The 23,906-nt window shown below is 46.2% G+C and overlaps 1 protein-coding gene across 2 annotated transcripts in view; it reads left to right on the top strand.

Annotated features, from left to right (window-relative positions):
* The window catches only part of SF3B1 (splicing factor 3b subunit 1), a 277,913-nt gene that overhangs the window by 72,284 nt on the left and 181,723 nt on the right, over positions 1-23,906 (top strand). For both annotated transcript variants that reach the window (XM_073646292.1, XM_073646293.1), the window contains 2 exons: positions 7,814-7,935; positions 8,506-8,703. In XM_073646292.1, coding sequence (XP_073502393.1) covers positions 7,814-7,935; positions 8,506-8,703 — 320 coding nt within the window. The remainder of the gene's footprint in view (positions 1-7,813; positions 7,936-8,505; positions 8,704-23,906) is intronic.

Genomic DNA, 23,906 nt, shown 5'->3' with positions numbered 1-23,906 from the left:
CTAGGAGGCTGACACTATTCTAGAAAAAAAGGGTAAGCTCCTCCTTAGCAGTATACACCCACCGACTGGCACTAAGCTCGTCGGTTTAAGCTTATTGTCAGCAGGAGGTGGACCTGGATCTCTCTCCAGATCCTTTTTTTCCCTTTCAGGTACTCTGTTGTAATTTATTAATCTTTTCACTTTTCTTCTTCCGATTCCCCTTTTCCTTCCCAGGGTAACAGGGTGTAAATCTTCACCCTGTTCTCCTGCACAAGTGCGGCCGCGAGAGCAATGTGGTATCACCCACACCGCCCACTCTCGGCCAACGGGGCAGGACACCCATCCCTGTCATCCGTCGGTTCTCAGGAGGCCCAGAAGAAGAGCAGTCCTGCCTCAAGTCCCATCCCCAGCCCTCTCCTTGGAGGAAGACGGGGCCACTAACAGTGGCATTCCCCCTTCGCAGGGGTTGATTCCGTCTTCTGACGTCCACAGAGGTGAGATGACGGGGAGAAGACCCAGGAGAGGACTACAGGCTCAGGTATGGTGCTCCCCTCCACCAATCCTGCTGCAGCACAGAGCACCTCTCCTCCCACAGCATCGGGTCTCAGAGCAACAGGGGTAGAGAACAAGGCACCCGCCAGGCGCCTGGGATCCATCACAAAGGGCCCACCTTCCCCCTCAGGCACAAGGATCTTCCCTGCTGCACTCAGTCCCCGTTCGCAGCACCGCGGCTGTACATCAGCAACAGCGCTTTCTCATTACCTCCTCAATCATCTGGATGTTTGGGCCTCCGCACCTCTGATCGCGGCGGTGCTCCCTGAACACAGAACCGCAAAGGGCCCGCTCACTCTGTGCGACCAGTGGCCGGTGTATAATCTAGCCTCCGGCTTTCAGCCTACAAGGCCGCCTCCCACCGCATCACACGGCCAGCCTATGGCAGTGCGCATCACAGTGCTTCATCATCAGACAAGCCTCCGGCCGGCCCAGGAGATGCCCGCTCAACCCTATCCAACATTACAGCGGTAACCACTCCCCCTCCTTTGTCCACTGGAGTCAGGACAACAAGGAGGGAGGAGAAGGCGGCCAGGGGGCGATCCTGACAAACTTAAAGTTCTCACTTGTAAGGGAACGCCCCTTTCCCAATATGTTTTAGTGCCCAAGTCCCAGACGCATAGTCACTTCACTGCTGGACAAAGCTACACAGCTGCTGCACAAGCTACACAGCTGCTGTACAGAGCCACACAGCTGCGAACTGGCCAGACCCACTAGCCTGCTCACAGATCTCATCCTTCCTGACAGGACCCTCGCTTCTGAACCGGGTATCCTCTGTCCTGGCTGTTCATCCGACAGAGCCCCTTCAGCAGCATCCACCTACTGCATCACCAGGCATTTGGGCACGGACATATGATCAGGCCCTGGCAACTCCTCTTCCACTCCTCTCCTAACATAGTACACTACGCCTGCGTCCTCTGTACTAAAAAGTGGCCCACACGTCAGGCCTCTGCCTTCTGCCCAACCTGCAGCCCTCACACCATGTCCACAGCTCAGGAACCCCCTTCCGCCCAGGAAAGCAGCCAACTCGCTCCTCCAGAGTGGGCTGTTGCCCTTTACAACTCCGTGTCAGACCAAACCAAGGTATCATAATCCCTGGTTCAGGTCATGGAGCGTTTACTCACTTTGAATGCAACTACCAGCGCTTCAAGCTGAGCTCAACATGAGGCACAGTCACCTGGTCTCTGTACACACACGGGCAAATCACGGGCCAGGCACAGAAAGCGGGCTCTTCCCTTTTTTCTCCAGGTCCCCGTCACCCCCAGCTTCCCCCACACTGCCCTCACCCCTATCCTCCCCTTAAGAATCACTCAGTTCCATCCCCGAATCTGGCTCTGAATCCGACTCTGATGCAGACCAGAGACCCAAAATGCAGGACATGGTCGACGACCTTATTTCCGCCGTCAACCATACCCTCAATATCAAGGAGGACGAGTACATTTCCCCCAGACCACACCGTCTCCTTCAAAAAACTAAACACCCACCGCGGACCTTCTCCAGTCATAAAGAATTTGAAGGGGGTCCTTGCAAAACACTGGCAGAACCCAGACAAGCGCTTCCCAGGAAAGAAGCAGTTTGAGATCCTATATCCCTTCAACCCCGAACTAGTCAAGCAGTGTTCTGAGTCCCCTTCATTCGACCCTCCATTATCTCTCCTCTCCTCCAAAACCACTTCATTGCTGCCCAACTGGTCATCCCTTAAAGATTCCACGGACAGAGAGGTGGAGTCACTTGCCAAGTCGGTGTTCGAGGCCTCAGGGGCCTTCCTTTGTCCCCTCTTCGCCTCTGCATGGGTAGCAGAAACCATTGCCGCCTGGGTGAAAACCCTACAACAGAGCCTTAACGCTTCAGCGCCCACACAGGATATGGCTGATCAACCGGACCAAATCGCACAAGCCGGAAAGTACCTCTTATTGGCCTCCCTAGATGTAGCCAGCTGCACAGCCAAGACCAACAGCAATTCGGTAGCCATACGCAGAATTCTGTGGTTCAAGGCCTGGAACGCTGACCCCAGTCCAAAAGATCTCTCACCAACCTCCCCTTTCAGGCCTCTCGCCTGTTCGGGTCCAGACTTGATCAGATAATCTCCGATGCAACGGGGGACAAGCGCACCTCCCTCCCCCAACCAAAAGCCAAACGTCTATTTAACCCTAGACGGACCCACCAATTTTGCCCCTTTCACTCCTTCGCATCCCCAAGAGTCCCAGCTCAGCAGGACAGTCAGCCGGCCCTCAGAGAGAAAGAAGCCTTCATTCAAATCTGCCCCATCCTGGCGCAGACAGGGTCCCCCTTCCAAGCCCTCAGGCCACCGACCCAATAAATTTCCCTCAGCATGACTTGTCACACCCACCTGGGACTCTTGGACCTGAAACTCTGTCATTTAAGGATGGAGCCTCTCCGGTCTGTTATCGCCTCCATAGCTCCCCAAGACTTCCTCTCCTCAGACATCCAAGATGCCTACCTTCACATCCCAATTTGCCAGTCTCAGAGATTCCTACGGTTCTCGACCAAACACAATCACTACCAATTCACAGCTCTTCCGTTCGGATTGGCATCAGCTCCCAGCGTTTTCACCAAAGTGATGGCCACTGTCATGGCATTCCTACTCTCCAAGGGAATCCTCATCATTCCCTACCTAGACGACCTATTGATCAAGGGGCCATCTTACGAGGACTGCTACCACAGCCTTCAGATCACCATTGATACTCTCTCTTGTCTCTGCTGGATTGTGAACAAGGCCAAATCTTCCCTGACCCCTTCACAACACCTTACCTTCCTGGGCATGGTCTTCAACACTTCCCAGGCCAAAATCAGTCTCCCGCAGAACAAGATCATGAATGTCAGGCGAGACATCAATGTCCTCACACGCCCCTTCCCCCTGACTCTGCAACGCTGTATTTGAACCCTGGGAAAGATTATCGTGGCCATGGAAGCCATTGCATATGGTCAGTTTCACACCCACCCACTCCAACTAGCCCTCCTCTCAGCATGGAACAGGAAAACATCCTCCTTAGACCGCCCAATTCTTCTACTTCCACGCGTCAGACAATGCCTGACCTGGTTGGATACTCGCCCTCCATCCGTTAGGGCTGATTTTTCCTCCCTCTCAGATGGCAAGTGATCACGACAGACACAAGCCTCCTTGGATGGGGAGCAGTCTTTCATCACTATACGGTGCAGGGACGCTGGAATGCCCAAGAGACGTCCCTCCCCATCAATCTGCTGGAGATCAGAGCCATCTACTTCTCTCAGGCATTGGCTGATACTTCTCGCGGGCCAACCAACCCGAATCCAGTCCAACAACACCACGACTATGGCTTACATAAATCACCAGGGCGGCACCAGAAGCAGGTCCGTCCATTCAGAAGTGTCATGGATCCTCATCTGGGCCGAGCGCCACGTACCCGCGATATCGGCGGTCCACGTTCCAGGGGTAGAAAACTGGGCGGCAGACTTCCTAAGCCGCCAGAACTTATCCTCGGAAGTGTTCAACCAAATCTGCTGAAGTTGGGGCACGCCCGACGTCAACCTAATGGCATCACGAGCAAACCTTCAAGGTCCCCCACTTCGTAGCCAGGTCACGAGATCCGCAAACAATTGCGTTCGATGCCCCAGTCATTCCGTGGGCTCAATTCCGCTTACCATATCTCTTCCTGCCCCTTCCGCTTATCTCCAGAATTATCAAAAAGATCAAGCTGGAAGAAGTACTCCTCGTGGCCCCAGACTGGCCCAGGAGAGCCTGGTACCTGGAATGCGTCAACTTACTGTTAGACGCCCCCTGGAGGCTCACGGAATGCACAAATCTACTCTCTCAAGGCCAGATCTGTCACCCGAATTCTCGGTATCTCAATTTAACGGTATGGCCGTCGAAGCCACGATACTGAAACAAGCAGGCTTCTCCCTCCAGGTAATACAAACCATGATTAATGCGACAAAACCCGCCTCATATCGCATCTATCATCGGGCCTGGAAACCCTTCTTCAGATATTGCGAAGATAAACAGCTTGCTCCCATGTCCTTCTCGCTTCCTAACATCCTGGCCTTGCTCCAAGTGGGACTCAGTGCGGGCCTGTCCCTCAGCACTCTCAAGGGTCAGGTCTCTGCCTTCTCAATACTCTTCCAACAAACCTAGCAAACCTCAAGTCAAGACATTCCTACAGGGTATGGCCCACCGTACCACCAACCAGTAGTCCCTTGGGACCTTAACCTAGTGTTAGGAGCCCTCCAGGCACCCCCCTTCGAACCTATCCATCAAATCTCCACATACTTCCTCTCCTGGAAGGTCGCATTCCTAACAGCAATTACATCCATTAGAAGGGTCTTCAAACTGGCAGCTTTTTCCTGACATTCCCTATTCCTAGTCTTCCACCAGGACACAATGGTCCTCAGACCAGTACCTTTGCTCTTACCCAAGGTGGTCTCCGCCTTCCACCTAAATGAGGACATTATCCTACCGTCCATTTGCCCATCTCCCATGCATCCTCTTGAAAAGGCCCTCCACAGCCTGGACCTTGTCAGGGCCTTACTCTGTGCTATCTCTCAAGAACAGCCTCCTTCAGGCTCACGGACTCCCTATTCATCGTTCCCGAAGGCCGCCGCAAAGGGCTTCCTGCCTCCAAAATCCACGATCTCTCGATGGATCTACTCTATTATCCTTGAAGCTTAATGAATAGCGAACAAACCGCTCCCCCGGGTGTAAAAGCCCACTCTACCCGAACGGTGGAAACATCCTGGGCTGTCTGACAGCAGGCCTCACCGACGCAAGTTTGCAAGGCAGCCACCTGGTCGTCCCTGCATACTTTTACCGAATTCTATAACGTCCACACGTACGGACGTTGGACTAGGTAGAAAAGTCCTGCAGGCGGCAATTGCCGACCGCACAACCCAATAGGCGCATAAAGACACAATCCCTCCCCCCGTCTTATTGGGACTGCTTTTGGACGTGTCCCATGGTTACCGGTGATGAAGTGATAAAGACAGATTGATTTTTGGTACTTACCATCTTACCGTAAAATCTTTCTTGAAGTCTTAATTGGTGGACACAGACCCCTCTCGATGTGCCTATATCCATGTCTGTTTCCGAATGCCTCTAAAGCGCCAGCCTATAGGCGCACGTATAGCTCTCCAACCTGTACAAGGTCACTCTGGCACGCTTCTCCTACTGCTTTTCCACAAACTGACGAGCTTAGTGCCAGTCTATGGGTGTACACTGCTGAGGAGGAGCTAACCCTTTTTTTTTCTAGCATAGTGTCAGCCTCCTAGCGACAGCAGCATACACCCATGGTTATCGGTGTCCCACAATGGAGACTCCCAAGAAAGAGATTATACGGTAAGTGCCAAAAATCCTTCTATTACAGGCATAGATAAGATTCTTTTGTGATATGTTTTGAAGGGGTATTCAAGTTTAAAGAAAAAAAAATGCTCAGGTAGTAGGGCATATTTGAACGATATCTAGATTTTTTTTTTCTACTTTCATTGTGTCCTGCACTAAGTTAGCAATTCACTTTAGGTTATTTGGCTTTTTTCTGTTCAAAAATTTGATGCGGCCTTCAAACGCCTATTTTTCTCTAGGTGGCCTCAATGTATGTTTGTTGGAGTATGGATTATGGAGGGGCAGCACCTCAGGAACATGACTTCTATTGAGAGAGATGGTGCTCTAAAACAGCAGAGCTGACCGCAATGTGGCCTGTATTCTGACCTCGTACTGTGTGTGAGAAACGCTGCCACAGCAGCAAGAGAGGAGCACTGGGAAACGGGCCTTGTGCTGGCATTTTTCCCTCATAGGCCAGGTTCACATGTTCAGTATTTGTAAGCCAAAACCAGGCGTGGGTGACAAATACAGAAGTGGTGACGTGTTTCTATTATACTTTTCCTCTGATTGTTCTTCTCCTGGTTTTGGCTTACAAATACTGATGTAAAATGCTGACCACATACTGAAAATGTGAACGTGGCCTAATTATCTATATCTGAAGCAATAAGAGAATATCAATGTCCCGGGAGACCTCGAAGAAAGAGAACTATTTTAATTTATATCTATACAAATAAGGGACTAGAGTGACGATATTTAGGGAAAGAGTATTGCACACCATGACCTCAGAAAAGGGGAGAGAGAGGACCTGACCGTGCACATGATAGAATAAGAGCATAAAATGAAAAAAGCGCATGTCTCAATATATACTGATTTAAAACACTGACCCAAGTACTGAAAGTGTGACATGGCCCTGCTGTGATGCCAAAATGCAGGTTGCATTCACATGTTGCCTTTTTTTTCCGCTATCTTGATAGAATTGCATTGTTTTTGCTGCAGTTACCATGCTAGAGAGCACAACACTGTGAACATGGAGGCATGCTTGCGTTCCTCTGGACCATGCTGCTGTGCCTGCATCTGTCCCCTAGTGCCATGCTAGCATTACCTTGCCTGGGAGCGTACAGAATACTGAGGCCCCCTCTCAAACACAATCTGTACTCCAGTTAAATAGACTGGGAGGATGGTTGTTGCATAACCATAAGAAAAGCCTAAAAAAGCTTGGGTTTTGCAGGACAACTAGATATTTTTGAACAGGAAAAAAGCCAAATTGACGTTTATTATAAACTTTCATGACTTTCTATGCTGGACACAATATTGCATAGTAAAATTTAAATTAATGTTATTACCCAGTAAAGCACCACGCAAGTATTTTTTTCATCTGTCAAGTGGTCTCATTAATGTAAGTACCCTGCCCGTAGGGGAAAATAGTTACCTACCGGTGTCTTCTGTTATTGGTGCCGCTCCAGTCGTCTTCTGCTGTTTTTGACTTGCTGGATCGCTTCAGTGTTTGCTGGGCGTGATGGAGGTCCATTCTTAATGTAAGTCTATGAGATCAAGAACGAGGCTTCCATACACTTCTATTGAGAGTTTGTGACCTTTACCTCTGGCATCTGGCCAATCAGAAGAAGTTGTCACAAGATAGCGAAACAGGACCAAAGCGGAGCCAGGGAGAGCAGAAGACGGTGGCTGGTAAATATAATGCTAGGGAACATGAATTAGTGCTACTACTTCATCTCTGAAATTAACAAAAACCTCTGGAGTGGTGCTATAAGTATGTCATAACAGGGAACATTGTCAGACAGCCCTGTGCTACTTATATGGACACTTGGCTGTCTGTCCTTAAGGGGTCCATGTATGTACTTTCTGTCCACTTTACAATTTCTGCCATGGCAGAAAGGTCATGACTACATGTTATAGTTGCTGCCCAGCTCCTGATAAACGTATACATATTTTATAATGCTTTGTTTTTCATAGGACATATCATGAGTATGACCCCCGAACAGCTTCAGGCATGGAGATGGGAACGTGAAATTGATGAAAGAAACCGTCCACTTTCTGATGAAGAGCTGGATGCTATGTTTCCAGAGGGTTATAAGGTATTTTGATTTGAATTATTTTGTTTAAAGCACCACTCCAGCAGGGATTTTTTTTACCTCTGAAGTGGCTCTTTAAATGATAGTCCCCTACCCCCCGTTCTTATATACTTACCCTCCAGCAGCTTCACCAGTTTTCAGCACCTCTCCGGTCCCTTGGCACCATCTTGTGAGCGCTGCTTCTGACAGGCTGTGAATCAGAAGCTATGTCACAGGAGCACAATACAAGTCTTTGAGAGCCAGAACGAGGCTCTCATAGACTTGTATTGAAAAGTGGTCTCCACCCGCTCCATAAAACACTGAAGTAGTCGCCAGGTCAATTTTCTCCAGAGACCGACGGGAGCGATGCTGGAAAAGGATGAAGGTGGCAGGTGAGTATGAGATGGGGCAGGGGAATTAACATTTAAAGCGCCACTCCAGTGGTGCAATAAAAAAAAATACCGCTGGAGTGGAGCTTTAAGCTTTGTAATGCTTCTAAAACTGTATACCCAATAAGTAAAAAGAAAAACTGCTTGTTTCTTTCTTTTTCCCTGCACACCTTTCTTTATATGCATTTCCATCTATCTACGCTAGGTTCTCCCACCTCCTGCTGGTTATGTTCCCATACGTACACCAGCTAGGAAACTGACTGCAACACCCACTCCATTAGGTGGAATGACTGGATTTCATATGCCTACTGAAGACAGAACCATGAAAAGTGTTAGTGATCAGCCTTCTGGAAACCTTCCATTCTTAAAACCTGATGATATTCAGTACTTTGACAAGCTTTTGGTAAGTAGTTACAAGGATATTTAGCGTAACTGTTTTCAATAATCATCATAACCTGAAGGCACTTTTAATTTCTTTGTCCAAGATTTAACAATTGATTGCCTATCCTCCTATCACTTTCTAATTTTTCCAACAAAATTTACAAAATAACATTTTTTAGGGACCACATCCCTAAAGGAATTTATCTATAGGTGTGGTGAGCACCTTGAACACACAGGTGCTTAACAGAATTTCGTAAAGTTGAGCCGTGAAAATGTAAAAATAAATTTTTCCTGCAAAAATGTTCCTTCAGCTCTAAATTTTTCATTTTCACAAGAGGAACAGAAGAAAATAAACCATACAATTTGTTGTGCAATTTCTCCTGAGTACGTCGATACCCCATATGTGGCGTAAAACTACTGTGTGGGCACATGACAGGGAAGGAGGGAGGGAAGGGAAGGAGTGCCAATTGAATTCTGGAATACATTATAAATGCCATGTCGCATTTGAAGAGCCCCTGACATGCCAATACAGCAGAAACCCCCACAAGTGACCCCATTTTGGAAACTACAACTCTTGAGGAATTCATCTAGGGGTGTAGTTGAGCATTTTTAAATCTCGGGCAATTTACAGAATTGTATAACATTGGGCTGAATCAATGACAAATTACCATTTTTTTCCACTAAAATGTTGCTTTGGCCCCAAGTTTTCAATTTTCAAAAGGGATAATAGTAGAAAATGAACAGTACAATTTGTTATGCAATTTCTCTACTTTTCAGGCACAGTGGAAAGCTCAAAAGGGAAGGAGGTCCATATTGGACTTCAGATTTTACTGAAATGATTTGCAGTTGCCATGTCACATTGGCAGAGCCCCTGAGGTGCCAGAACAGCAGGACCCCCTTCCTCCCCACAAGTGACCTCATTTTACAAACCACACCACCCCTCCTCCACCTCTCCCCATGAATTCATCAAGGGGTGCAATGAGCATGTTGACACCACATTTGCTTCACGTAATTTTATAACATTGAGCGGTGAAGAAAGAATAATTACATTTTTACCACTAAAATGTCTTTTAGCTCCAAGTTGTTAATTTTTATAAGGGGTAATGGGAGAAAATGGTCTGTACCTTGTTGCACAATTTTTCTCCTGAGTGCGCCAATACCCTGCATGTAATCTGGAACTAGTTTTCAGGCACAGTAAAAAGCTCAGAAGGGAAGGTGTGACATATTGTAGTGCAGATTTGGATGTTGTGGTTTGCGGGTGCCATGACCCTCTGGAAGAGCCTGTGAGGTGGCAGAACAGCAGAACCTCCCATGAGTGACTCCATTTTACAAACTACACTTCTCAATGAATTGATCTAAGGGTGCAATGATCACTGATTTTTACCACAGAAATGTTTTTTGTCACACATTTTCTGCTGAACGTGCCAATACCCCATATGTGGCTGTACAATACTGCTTAGCCATATGGCGAGACTCGGGAGGGACGGAGAGCTATTTGACTCTTGGAGAACAAATTATCGTAGAATAGTTTGTGGACTCCATATACAGAGCCCTTAAGTGCCAAAAGAGCAGAATCCCACCTCAAGTACAATTAATTCACACTGGGGCTCAAAAGAGAGGGGGCATTTGGATTTGGGAGCGCTGGATTTCTTTTAGGGGGTGAGGAGCTATAGCGCTTTTCTGAAGCCTTTGTTCTTCCAGTAACTTAAAAAGCCCCCTATATTTCTATTGACAGATGACGGACCTGAGTGGGGGCTAGCTTTTTTTGTGGATTGAGTTGAAGCTTTTATTAGGAACATTTTACATAACATTTTCCATCTAAATTGACGATTATTACATGATTCAGATGATACCCCAATGGATTAATTCACTATATTGAGGCAGCAAAGTTAGTCTGGACTGTCTGGTCTCTGCTCAGCTTTGTCCTTTTTTTTCAGTTTTCTGCAGCTCCAGCTATGGCTTCCATGATCTCCCCCTCTGTGGCTTGGCTGCCATGTGCCTCAGGACTCTGTGAGCAGAGGGCGCGGCATGATGACGTGAAGTGCGTCACCGGTGGTCACGTGACCAGACCCGGAAGTGCTGGTCATGTACGGCCAGGACGCCGGGGGAGCGTGGATTTTGCCTCCTAGTCCTTACCACTTAAGGTGATGCGCCCGGTGGGGCTGGTGTACATATAAATTAAGTCTGGCTCCATAGCCCTGTGCTTCCCAGCTACTTCTGACCCATATTCCAAATGAAAAATGAAGGCAGAGAGTGAGCAACAGCAGCTGCCGCCATCACCATCTCAGCGGCTTCTTGGGAAGCCCCTGGAGAAACTGTGCCTTCGGGTGAGTGGAGGTTACCGGACCTAAGAAAGGTGTGGATCTGCAAGCATGTCCAGTCACCGTAGCTCCAGCAGGATGGATAAATCTGCAGCCTCCAGGGACCATTCCCTGGCTGAGAGAGATCCTTCCTCCAAACCGGTACCAGCCATTTGAGTCATATGAGTAAGTGATCTTCGAGAAAGTTCACTTAATAGGGTGTCCCTTCTTCTTGTCTATCATGTACTAGGGGAAGAAGTGCGGCACCAAAACAAGGCACAAGGAATGTGCATTGTGTAAAGCCCTGTTAGCGAACTCGTACCCAAAAAGGCTGTGTCAGTCCTGTATCAACCAGACTCGGGAAGACGAGAACCCTAGTTTTTCATCTGAATTAAAATCCTTGGTCAAGTCTCTGAGATCATGAAGGCCCTCTCTAAAAAAGGAAAGAGGAAGGAGATTATTGATTGTGAGGTCTCCCCAGTCTCTGATGTCTCCCTCCCATCAGACTATGAGGAAGAGTCTGACGGCTCTTCTTCCTCATCCTCGTCCTCAGATAGTGGGGCTGGGTGCGTACAACTATGGGTATTATGGACACTAGGCCAGAGAAATCTGTCCAAGATGTCATGTTTGGGGGCCTAAAACAAGGAAAAAGAAAATGTTTTCTGGTTCATTATAGGGTTCAGGGCCTGATACGAAGAGAGTAGGAAAGACCAGATAAGAAGGGTTCTTGTCCCACTTCCTTTAACAGGAAATACCCCTTTGAGGACTTGGCCTCATTCTCTTGGGAGAAAGCCCCAAGACTTGATGTGGCGATAACAAAAGCATCTAGGAAGTAATCTCTTCCCTTTTAATATGGGAGCCCTCAAGGACCCTTTCGACAGAAAAGCCGATACCTTTTTTAAGGGGACCTGGGAGACAACTGCTGGAGCTTTAAAGCCGGCGGTTGCAGCAACCTGTACAGCCAAGTCTCTGATATGGCTGGAACAGCTTGAGTCCCATCTGAAAGATAGGACGCCCAGGAAAGATATATATTGTCTAACATCCCGCTCATGCAAGGAGCTGCTGCTTTTCTAGTGGATGTTATAGCAGATTAAGCCATGTTGACAGCAAGATCGGCCGCCCTGTCCAATGCGGCTCGTAAAGCTTTATGTCCTAAATGTTGGCCGGGTGATATCCAGGCCAGAATGAGACTATGCTCTATTCCATGTGAGGGAGACCATCTTTTTGTGCTGGCTCTAGATTAAATTTGGGACAAAGCAAGCGATGTGAAGAAGGGATTCCCTAATCTTCCATGTCTACCTATAGACGCTCATTTCGCAAAAGAAAATTTGTCTGTAAAAGACCGCAAAAAAAACAAGACAAGTGGGAGAATCGCAGGGCGAAAGGTAGAGGGCTTCTATTTTGGTTCTTCTTCCTAGGGACCCTGGAAGCGGAGTCAATAACTCGTAGTCCAGGTAGGTGGGAGGCTGTTTTGCTTCTTACCTGCCTGGATAAATATTTCAGCCAGTAACTGGATACTTGATCTGATAGGTTCGGGTCTGAGGTTTCACTTTCAGGCGATACCTCACGAGATATTAATCTGGACCTCAGTCCGTTCCTCTGAGAGAGCAACTAGGGCTACAAAAAGAGGTCCTGGATTAAGTTTTCGAAGGCAGTCCAGGTGGAGGTCCCAGCGTCAGAAAAAAAGTTGGGGTTCTACTCTCCTCTCTTCCTGGTTTCTAAACCTTACAGTTCTAAAGGAATCCTCATTAACTTGAAAGCCCTAAATAGGTTCTTGAATATCCACACATTTAAAATGGCGTCCATTAGTTCGACAATAAAATTACTTTTTTCTGGGTGTTGCATGGTAGTATTGGATTTGAAGGATGCGTACTATCGCGTTCCTATACTTGAAGAATATGAAAGATACCTGAGGGTGGCCATAATTATGGACGGAGAAATAAAACCTTTTCAGTTCAGGGCCCTGCCATTCGGTCTTGCCACAGCCCCTCGGGTGTTTACTAAAGTAGTGGCAGAAGTTATTGGTCATATCCGGGAACGTGATATTCTAATTATTCCTTATCTGGATGATTTTTTAGTGGTAGGGAATTCAGCCTACCAATGTAAAGAACATCTAAAAGAGGTGATGTCCATCATTAATAATCTGGGTTGGGTGCTGAATTTAGAAAAATCCAGGTTGGTACCCTCAAGGGTTCAACTATTTTTAGGGATTCTGTTGGATTCAGTAGCTCAAAAATGTTACCTTCTGGAAACTAAAATACAAAGTATTAAGAGACAGGTAGCTAAAGCCATAGCCAAGGTCAAAACGTTTAATTTTCTCTCAGATAATCAAGTTACAGTAGCTTATGTGAACCACCAGGGGCTACAAGGTCAAGATCACTGAGTGACAGATCATCTCTTTCAGATTGCAGAAAGTCAGCTCCGTTCCTTGATGGCCCTCTATAAAAGGGGAATAGAAAACTCCAAAGCGGATTACCTACGCCGCTATCCTCTGCAAGGGGAATGGGAACTAAATCAGGAGATCTTTACCCAAATAGTCCGAAGATGGGGGTCTCCAGTAGTAAACTTATTTGCCACGAAGCGAAATCTGAAGACAAAAATCTTCTGTTCTCTGAATCCCAAAGAAAATCCCTTGGCAGTGGATGCTCTCCTGGTACCTTGGAACTTCAGCCTGGCATATGCCTCCCCCCCCCCCCCCCCCCCCCCCCACTCCGCTGTTCCCAGGATCGTAAGAAAAATCAGGGAAGACAAGGCGAGGGTTCTATTGATTTCACTCTTCTGGCCCAAAAGACCCTGGTTCTCGTGCCTGAGGAGCATGGCAATCTTCGACCCTTGGGTCTTTCCCTTGGTTCCAGATCTCCTCTTCCAGGGGCCGATATCCCATCCTCAAGCAGCGGGCTTCCACTTGGCGGCATGGAACTTGAAAGGTCATTGCTGAACCAAAAAGGGTTTTCCCAAAATCTAATAACTACCCTGATGCAGAGCAGGAAACCGGCTACAACACGGATTTATGCCAGAACCTGGAATAAATTCTTATCCTTCTCAGGGCCTAGAGTTGGCGAGGGGACACCAATGGGAAAAATCCTAGAATTTCTGGAGCTAGGGTTGTCCACCAGCACTCTAAAAGTTCAGGTATCTGCCCCGGGCGCCCTGTATAGCTGCTATCTAGCAGGTAACTACTGGATTTCTCGTTTTATCAAGGCAGCTTTTAGATCCAGACCCATTGTTAAAAATAGCTTGGTCCTTTGGCACCTAAATCTGGTTCTAATGGCCTTAGCTGGCGTGCCTTTTGAGCCAATAGTCAGCAACTCTCAAAAATCTCTCCCTTAAGACAGCTTTACTGATATCTTTAACCTCGGCCAGGAGAATTGGTGACATTCAGGCCTTTCTATAGCCTCGCCATTTACACAGATCCTGGATGACTGGTTTTTAGGCAAGATGCTGCCCATTTCCCTAAAGTGGCGACTCGCTTCCACAGACTTAAGGAAGTCCTCCTACCCTCCTTTTGTCCCAATCCAGGTAATCAGAAAGAGTAATTACATACGTTGGATGTGAAAAGGTGTGGTTAGGTACCTTTTAGTTACCAAAAACTTTAGGAAAGATGACTCCTTCTTTATATCTTACCGAGGGTCTGGGGAAGGGGTCTAAAGTCATGGATTGCATGGATTTATATAGTGTGACCAAGTTGTCAAGCACTTTCCAAGTGATGCTAAAATCGCTTGGAAAGCGCTTGACACCCGCATGAGAAAATGCATGTGAAGAAGGTTTCACATCTGCATGTTCCTGGCAGGAAAAGCGCATGTACAATCCGCATGTACAATCCGCATGCGTTTTTTCTGCCAGGGAGATGCAGAAACGCTGCAGAAATTTTCGGTTTCATTTCTACATCGTGGGCACATAGCCTAACACATTCTGTAGTAAATTGCATACACATTGAAACTCGTATAAAACCTTTCTGCCACGTATCTGCACCGCACAGGTCTAACAATATATTTAAATTGTAAAAGGGCAAATCTAGTAAACAGAATAGTAAAATAAACCAAGACAAAACAACCATTTATATAAAGAAAGAGTACAGGTCTGTTAGAAATTCTGCTGCTGGAGTTTAAATCAAGGCCTTACTAGGGTGCAAAATTTACCCTTTCATCCCTTGCTTGTAGTCACCATTTTGACACTTCTGCACATGGTGGGGCAAATGAGAATGAGAGAAAATACTATTATGTCTCTGTAAATGTCGGTTCTCCATGACAATGTTGCTGCATTTCTCACAATTGTGCAATGACAATTCCTTGCAATGTGTCCAAAATGACCACAAACAAAACATTTAGGCTGTGTGCCCACGTAGCAATTTTCAAGCGTATATGCTGCGGAATTTCCGCAGCGTAAACGCTTGAAAAACGCATGTATATCCGCACCCCATGGTCCCCAATGGGATTCCGCAAGTTCTATGCACATGCTGCGGATTTTTCCGCAGCGTTTATGCCGCGTTCAAAAATCCGCAGCATGTCATTTAATTTTGCGTTTCCGCAAGCGGAATTGCCTTTGTCCAATGCATAAAAAACGCAAGGCAATTCCGCATGTGGAAAACGCGTGATAAACGCGCGAAAAATGCGCGATAAACGCGTGCGGAATTCCGCATGCGTTTTTCCGGGAGAGGACTTGCATTTATGCAGCAGAAATTTTCTGCTTCATAAATGCAACGTGGGCACATAGCCTTAACGGAGCAATATTTCCTCTATCCCCCCTGTATCTGACAATTTGCAGTACCTGGCAATGTGACCTGAGCCAGCACAGGCATAACAACTAACACGTGCCATGCTTGATGTAGGGCCTCTAACAGAACATACTTCCTTTTGTCTTGATATTTTAAACTGTTCCATCACTAGGGATGCACTTTTAACAATTTTACGTTTGTATTTTCTCATTACTTTAGACTTGTTACATTTATTTATTGGATCAAAATTTTATGAAATATTTGACCCATCACTCCCCCCTTTTTGCCCTGCACAGGACACAATTGGTAGAGAATCTGGCCTTGGTCTCAGAGACAAAGAGCAGGCCGGCACCATGTTTGAAAAATCATTGATATTTTGCAAATTTGTAATCAGTTGAGATCTTTTATCAAGATCAGCACTCAGCTGATTGATTATGGCATCACTAGCTATTACTGTGTCCTTTAAAAGCTTTGAGCTCAGCCCTAGACTGAGTCAGCTGTGCCTCAATATCAACACAATGATTTTTCATCTCAAGCAGTTGCGATTCAAGCATGTAGATCTGCTTATCTCTTTCAATATTACATTGATAATTCTCTGCCAGTTGTGTCTGTAAGGGCAGGGACACACTATAACTCGTGCGATGATCGCATCACACTGAGTGGACTGGCCCGACACCTCTCCTGACTTGAGAATGACAACATGATGGATTTCTATGCAGCTGTCAAGCTCCGGTCAGGAGAGGCACCGGCCAGTACGTGGTTTATGATGCGATCCTCGCAAGAGAAATACGGCAGTGTGTCCCTGCCCTAAGGCACATACTGTCTGCAAATTAGTGACACAACACTGGCAGTAAAACTTTGGGGAATCTGCCTTACACAGTGATTCCTCATAAGCACAAATCCGTTTTGCTAGCATGTGCAGTCGTTTGGTTGACTTATTCAGAACCGACTGTCTATACACATGTTTGCTCCAATAGAGCAGACCTTAGCAATTCTACAAATTTGGGTTTTGTGTGGTGCACTGGGTTAAATTTACTGTGTTTTTGCCAAGCATTTCAGGGTGGATAAATCCATATTCACTCTTCCTGGAGCCATCTTGGTCATCCTCCTTGTCCCTTTGTGCTGCTTGAAAAAGGTCCTTTTACCTCGAATGCCTTTTCCTGACCAGCTGGACTTTCCCTTGAGAACGTCTATGCCTCTTTGGATGAATGCCTTGATATAAATCACCCCAAATGCTCAAAGCAAACAGAAAAACGTTAAAAATCTGAAAACAAAAGATTTGATTATCTGCTGTAGATTTTGTCCCGTGTATAGCTCGTGTTGAAAAGCTGCGTCATTCGTCTGAACTTTCAGCACTCTGAACGCACAATTACAGAACAGTTCACCCTGTATTGATGTCATCTGTCCACATCCCCCTGGCCTGATCAGTTCACAGACAATCACCACATATAATCAGAGCAAAACACAAAAACAAAATCTCAACAGTGGGTCTGACTCACCATTGAGAAAGGGACGAGTTTCACTCCAAAAGTACCAGTTATTAATGGGTGAACTCTCCTACACCTTTACTGAGGTCCGATATTAACTATTACCATCAAGCTTGACTATTAAGGCATAACTTAGTGGACATTAATTTCTTAACATTATCTATTCCTTATACTATATACTAGCAGACAAAACCATGTACTAATAAATAATATTTATTACACCCACATAAGTCTACTGTCTATTACATACATATATATTTATACCCAAGCTGGCGACTATAACGCTGTGTGTGTGTCATTGATGTTACAACACTAATACAGTAATATCACAACAATACCACACATTCAACTCACAATTACCTAGTAATATATTTTCCACCCACGTTACATCCAGTAAGCAGCCCTCCCATCTGACATTACATAGTAGTGACGCGCCCCTGGGCCTGTGTCGCGCTGCGTTGCGCACGCGGGAGCTTACCCGGAGCCGGATCTCTTGAGGGTTGTAGTCTCGTGGCGGTGATCCGGTCCGTGCCCAGGGAGTCAGACTAAGTGGCACTGTAATAGCGGTAGATGTTGGACGACTACGCCACCCGTTGAGTACAGCTAAGGAGCTGCTGCTGCAGGGCAGACCGCTGAGGCCGGTGGTAGGATTGTGCAGCGTGATAGTATAACCCCCAACGGGAGGGGTATGGCCTCAGGGCAGCCGACGTGGATGATGGGGGTAGCAGGAACCACTCAGAGACGGTACGGTGTAGTTCAGGGTCTTTACTGGTGACAATGATAGACCCTCCCGGAGTACTGGCTAGCGATTGGGGCCTGGTCAGTCCTTGAGCAGATGGGATCTCCCCTGGCCAGGCGGAGTTGTAGGCCTCCCAAACTAACTGTACTCTTCTGGCTACCTTGCTAGAGGCGGGTATAAGTAGCCCACGTCCCTGAGTGTACCGTGTGGTGCTCACCCGTATGGCCGGTGACTCGGGGCCTTCTAGTAGCTTCCGCTCCACGACGGCGGTGCTGGTCCCATGCGTGTGACCGTGCCTTCGGGTTTCTTGGCCAGAGGACCTGAAATCCCCTGCCTGACGGATTCTGCTGCTGGGTAGGAGTTAGTCCCCACAGCCTCGGACTCCGGGTCCGGTAAGAAATCTTCTCAGTCAGGGCGAGCTCTGCAGCTGCCAGCCCCTGACTCCTTGTAACACTGCTCCCACAGAGCTCCTGTTGTTTCTTCCCATAGCTGCTTCTCTTCTCTGTCTCTACTTCTGGCATGGCCCAGGAGCTGGGCCCAGCCGGAGCCACAGCTCCCTGTCAGCCCTCCTGGCTGAACTCTCCCTCTGAACTCTCTAACCCTGCCTCAGCCCCAGGTTTATATAGGGGAAGTCCTTCCCCTCCCAGGACTGGGCAGGAGGTGTGGCATGCATAGGATTCCTGACCAAGAGACCTCCCACCTGCTCTCAGACATAACATTGCATTACTGTGGAAACCAGACCCCTGGGGTGCCACAGTAGCATAGTTTTTAAGGTTGAAGGAAGACTAAGTCCATCTAGTCCAGCCCATAGCCTAACTTGTTGATCCAGAGGAAGGCAAAAAAAAAACCCATGTGGCAAACACTAAGCTCCACATTGGGGAAAAAAATTCCTTCCCGACTCCATACGACAATCAGACTAGTTCCCTGGATCAACGCCCTGTCAAGTAATCTAGTATTTATAACCTGTAATATTATACTTTTCAAGAAAGGCATCCATGCCCTTCTTAAATTTTAACAGTGAATCACTCATTACAACATCATGCGGCAGAGAGTTACATAGTCTCACTGCTCTTACAGTAAAGAATCCCCGTCTGTGATTATGTTTAAACCTTTTTTCCTCCAGACGTAGAAGATGCCCCCTTGTCCCTGTCTCTGGCCTCAGAGTAAAAAGATCAGTAGAAAGGTCTTTGTACTGTCCCCTCATATACTTGTACATAGTAATAAGATCACCCCTAAGCCTTCTTTTTTCCACAGTAAATAACCCCAAGTGTAATAACCTGTCTTGGTATTGCAGACCCCCCAGTCCTCTAACCTTGGTCGCTCTAGTTCAGCTATGTCTTTCTTATACACCGGAGACCAGAACTGTACACAGTATTCTAAGTGTGGTCGCACTGATGACTTGTGTAGAGGTAAAATTATGTTCTCCTCATGAGCATCTATGCCTCTTTTAATGCATCCCATTATTTTATTTGCCTTTGCAGCAGCAGCCTGACACTGGCCACTAAACGTGAGCTTGTCGTCCACCAATACACCCAGGTCTTTTTCAGTTACAGTTTTGCTCAGTGTTTTACAATTAAGCATATAATTATACATTTTATTTCCTCTGCCCAAGTGCATTACCTTACATTTATCCCTATTAAAGCTCATTTGCCATTTATCAGCCCAAGCTTCTAGTTTACCTAGATCCTCCTGTAATATAAAATTGTCCTCCTCTGTATTGATTACCCTGCAGAGTTTAGTGTCATCTGCAAATATTGAAATATTACTCTGTATGCCCCCTACAAGGTCATTAATAAATATGTTAAAAAGAAGGGGGCCCAATACTGACCCCTGTGGTACCCCACTGTTAACTGAGACCCAGTCTGAGTGTTTTCCATTAATAACCACCCTTTGTTTCCTATCACTGAGCCAATTGTTAACCCACATACATATATTTTCCCCTATCCCCATTGTTCTCATTTTATGTATCAACCTTTTGTGTGGAACCGTATCAAAAGCTTTTGAAAAGTCCATATACACAACATCCACTGCATTTCCTTGGTCCAGTCCAGAACTTGCCTCCTCATAAAAACTGATCAGATTAATTTGACAGGAACGGTCCCTCGTAAACCCATGTTCATATTGGGTCATGAGGTTATTCTTCTTCAGATACTCTAGTATAGCTTCTCTTAGGAAACCCTCCAGGATTTTACCCACAGTAGAGGTTAAGCTTACCGGCCTATAATTTCCAAGTTCAGTTTTTGTCCCCTTTTTGAATATTGGCACCACATTTGCTATACGCCAGTCCTGTGGTACAGACCCTGATATTATGGAATCTTTAAAGATTAAAAATAATGGTCTATCTATGACGTTACTTAATTCCTGCAGTACTCGCGGGTGTATCCCATCCAGGCCCGGGGATTTGTCAACTTTAGTGATTTTTAGACGCCGCCGTACTTCCTGCTGGGTTAAGCAAGTGACATTTACTGGAGAATTTTTGTTATCACTAATCATGTTTTCGGTCATTCGATTTTCTTGTGTAAATATGGTTGAAAAAAAATCATTTAGCATATTGGCTTTTTCCTCATCCACCATTTCACCCAGACTATTTTTAAGGGGGCCAACACTATCATTTTTTAGTTTTTTACTATTTATGTAGTTAAAGAATATTTGGGGGTTATTTTTACTTTCTCTGGCAATGATTCTCTCTGCCTCAATCTTTGCTGCCTTGATTTGGTTTTTACATAATTTATTTAATTTTCTATATTTATTTAATGCCTCATCACTACCTACTTGCTTTAGTTCTCTAAATGCTTTCTTTTTGTCACTTATTGCGCCCCTTACAGCTCTATTTAGCCATAGTGGTTTCCTCCTATTTCTAGCATGTTTATTCCCATAGGGTATATATTGTACACAGGTCCTATTCAGGATGTTAATAAATGTCTCCCATTTGCTTTGTGTAGTTTTATGTCTCAGGGTATCGTCCCAGTTTATTGCACTAAGATCATCTCTTAACCGTTGGAAATTTACCTTCCTGAAGTTTAATGTCCTTGTAACCCCTCTACTACACATCTTATTAAAGGTTACATGAAAACGTATTATTTTGTGATCACTATTACCCAAGTGACCCCCAACTCGTATATTTGATATGCGGTCTGGCCTATTGGTTAATATTAGGTCTAGCAGTGCCCCCCTTCTTGTTGGGTCCTGAACCAGTTGTGAAAGGTAATTGTCTCTCATAGTAGTCAAAAACCTATTTCCTTTGCTTGAACTACATGTTTGTCCCCCAATGTATTTCAGGGTAGTTGAAGTCTCCCATAATAATGACTTTTCCTTGAGTCGCTGCTTCATCTATTTGCTTTACGAGGATATTCTCCTCTACTTCCATTATTTTTGGAGACTTATAACAAACCCCTATCAGTATTTTATTATTTTTTCCCCTTCCCCTTATCTCCACCCACAGGGACTCTACATTTTCATTAGATTCACATATATCCTCCCGCAAGACCGGTTTTAAGGATGATTTTACATATAAACACACCCCCCTCCCCCCTCGCTTGTTTGTACGGTCATTTCTGAACAGACTATAGCCCTGTAAATTAACTGCCCAGTCATGGCTCTCGCCCAGCCACGTCTCGGATATCCCTACCATGTCATAATTATTTTCCAACAAAATTAATTCTAATTCCTCCATTTTGTTGGTGAGGCTTCTGGCATTAGTGTACATGCATTTTATGTATCTCTCTGTACCTCTATTCCTTCTTACTTTGACTGTTCTAACCCCACCCCCAATTTCTTTATTTGTGCCCAGGTCACTATCTGCACTATCTTCCCCACCTATAAAATGAATACCCTCCCCCCCAATCCCTAGTTTAAACACTCCTCCAACCTTCTAGCCATTTTCTCCCCCAGCACAGCTGCACCCTCCCCATTAAGGTGCAGCCGGTCCCTAGCGTAGAGTCTGTAGCCAACTGAGAAGTCGGCCCAGTTCTCCAGGAACCCAAATCCCTCCTTCCTACACCAGTTCTTGAGCCACTTAATTATCTCCCTAATCTCCCGTTGCCTCTGTGGCGTGGCACGTGGTACCGGTAGTATTTCAGAGAATACCACCTTGCTTTCAGCTTGCAGCCTAATTCCCTGAAATCATCTGTAAGGACCTTCCACCTACCTCTAACTTTGTCATTTGTGCCAATGTGCACCATGACTGCTGTGTCCTCACCAGCCCCTCCCAGTAATCTGTCAACCCGATCAGCGATGTGCCGGACTCGAGCGCCAGGTAGGCAGCACACTGTTCGACTATCCCTGTCTTTGTGACAGATTGCCCTATCTGTACCTCAAATAATTGAGTCCCCCACTACCAGCACCTGCCTGACCTGCCCTACTCTATTTCCCTCTTTACTGGAGCTGACACTCCTCGGCTTTCAGGGGACATGCCTTGTTTCAGTAGTGCTACCCCTGTACCGTCACTCCCCTCATCTGCCAACTTTGCAAACTTATTGGGGTGTGCCAGATCGGGACTAGCCTCCCTGGCGCTCTTCCCTCTACCACCCCTTCTAACTGTCACCCAACTAGCGACCTCACTGTCCTGCAGCTCCCGACTACCACCCTCCCCCACATCTACCCCAGTGAGCTGCTGCTCAGTGAGCAGCAGACTCCTTTCCATGTTGTCAATGGATCTCCGTATTGCCAGCTGCTCATTTAGATCCAGTATCTGGGCTTCCAAACGCACAACGTGCACACATCTCGCGCAGCAGTAAGCAACCTCGACCGGCTGTTCAAGGAATACATACATGTGGCAAGATGTACACTGGATAGCATTGTCAATAATGGAGCTCATTTCCTAATGGGGATTGCAATATACAGAATGTTAAGTAAAAAGTAAAGTAAAGAAATTAATGAAATACAGTCAGCAATTCAGTCCAAAGTCCTCCCTTCCAAACTCCCTGAATACAAAGTCACTGAAAAACAAGTCACACACTTACTTCCGTTCGCACTTACGCTCCGGACACACGCAGCTCGTTCACACTCGCAAACTAAGAGTTTTTTTTTTTTTTTTTTCCCCTTTTCCAGCAATGCACCCTTCACCTCAATGCACTTCCAAAGGCATTAACTAACTATCCCTATGTATGCAGGGCCTAGTAAGTAAGGGATTACAGGGGAGGATACTTAGCCCATGTGCTTGTCCTGTTTCCATCAAGTGTGAGAGAGCGAGACATATGTGGCTAGAGCTAGGCTTATAAGTCCAATAAGTGTCCAGAGAGGAATTGAGATCAGTCTATTGTATTAGGCTGCGTGCACACTATGAATTTTTTTAAGCGTTTCTGCTGCTGCAATTCTGCCGTGGAAACGCTTAAACGCTTGGTAGAAGGTCTGCAATGGTCCCCAATGATAATCCGCATGTGCTATGCACATGCTGCGGAAAAATCCGAAGCACGTCCGTTAATTTTGCGGAAACGCGGTGTTATTGCCGCCATTGACTTGCATTGCATCGCATAATATCCGCATGACTACATGTACACATGCTGATATTAAGCGATTCAATGCCAAAACTATGAATTAACACATGTGGAATTATATACTTAACAAAAAAGTGTGAAACAACTGAAAATATGTCTTATAGTCTAGGTTCTTCAAAGTAGCCACCTTTTGCTTTGATGACTGCTTTGCACACTCTTGGCATTCTCTTGATGAGCTTCAAGAGGTAGTCACCGGAAATGGTTTTCACTACACAGGTGTGCCCTGTCAGGTTTAATAAGTGGGATTTCTTGACTTATAAATGGGGTTGGGATCATCAGTTGTGTTGTGCAGAAGTCTGGTGGATACACAGCTGATAGTCCTACTGAGTAGACTGTTAGCTGCTTTTTTCTTGCCATAATACAAATTCTAAGTAAAGAAAAACGAGTGGCCATCATTACTTAAAGAAATGAAGGTCAGTCAGTGCGAAAAATTGGGCAAACTTTGAAAATGTCCCCAAGTGCAGTTGCAAAAACCATCAAGCGCTACAAA

The sequence above is a fragment of the Phyllobates terribilis genome, unplaced genomic scaffold, assembly GCF_046119375.1.
Source record: "Phyllobates terribilis strain yellow unplaced genomic scaffold, ASM4611937v1 Scaffold_9__5_contigs__length_417890890, whole genome shotgun sequence".
NCBI classification, from domain to species: Eukaryota; Metazoa; Chordata; class Amphibia; order Anura; family Dendrobatidae; genus Phyllobates; species Phyllobates terribilis.
This window is presented reverse-complemented; position numbering and strand designations above follow the sequence as displayed.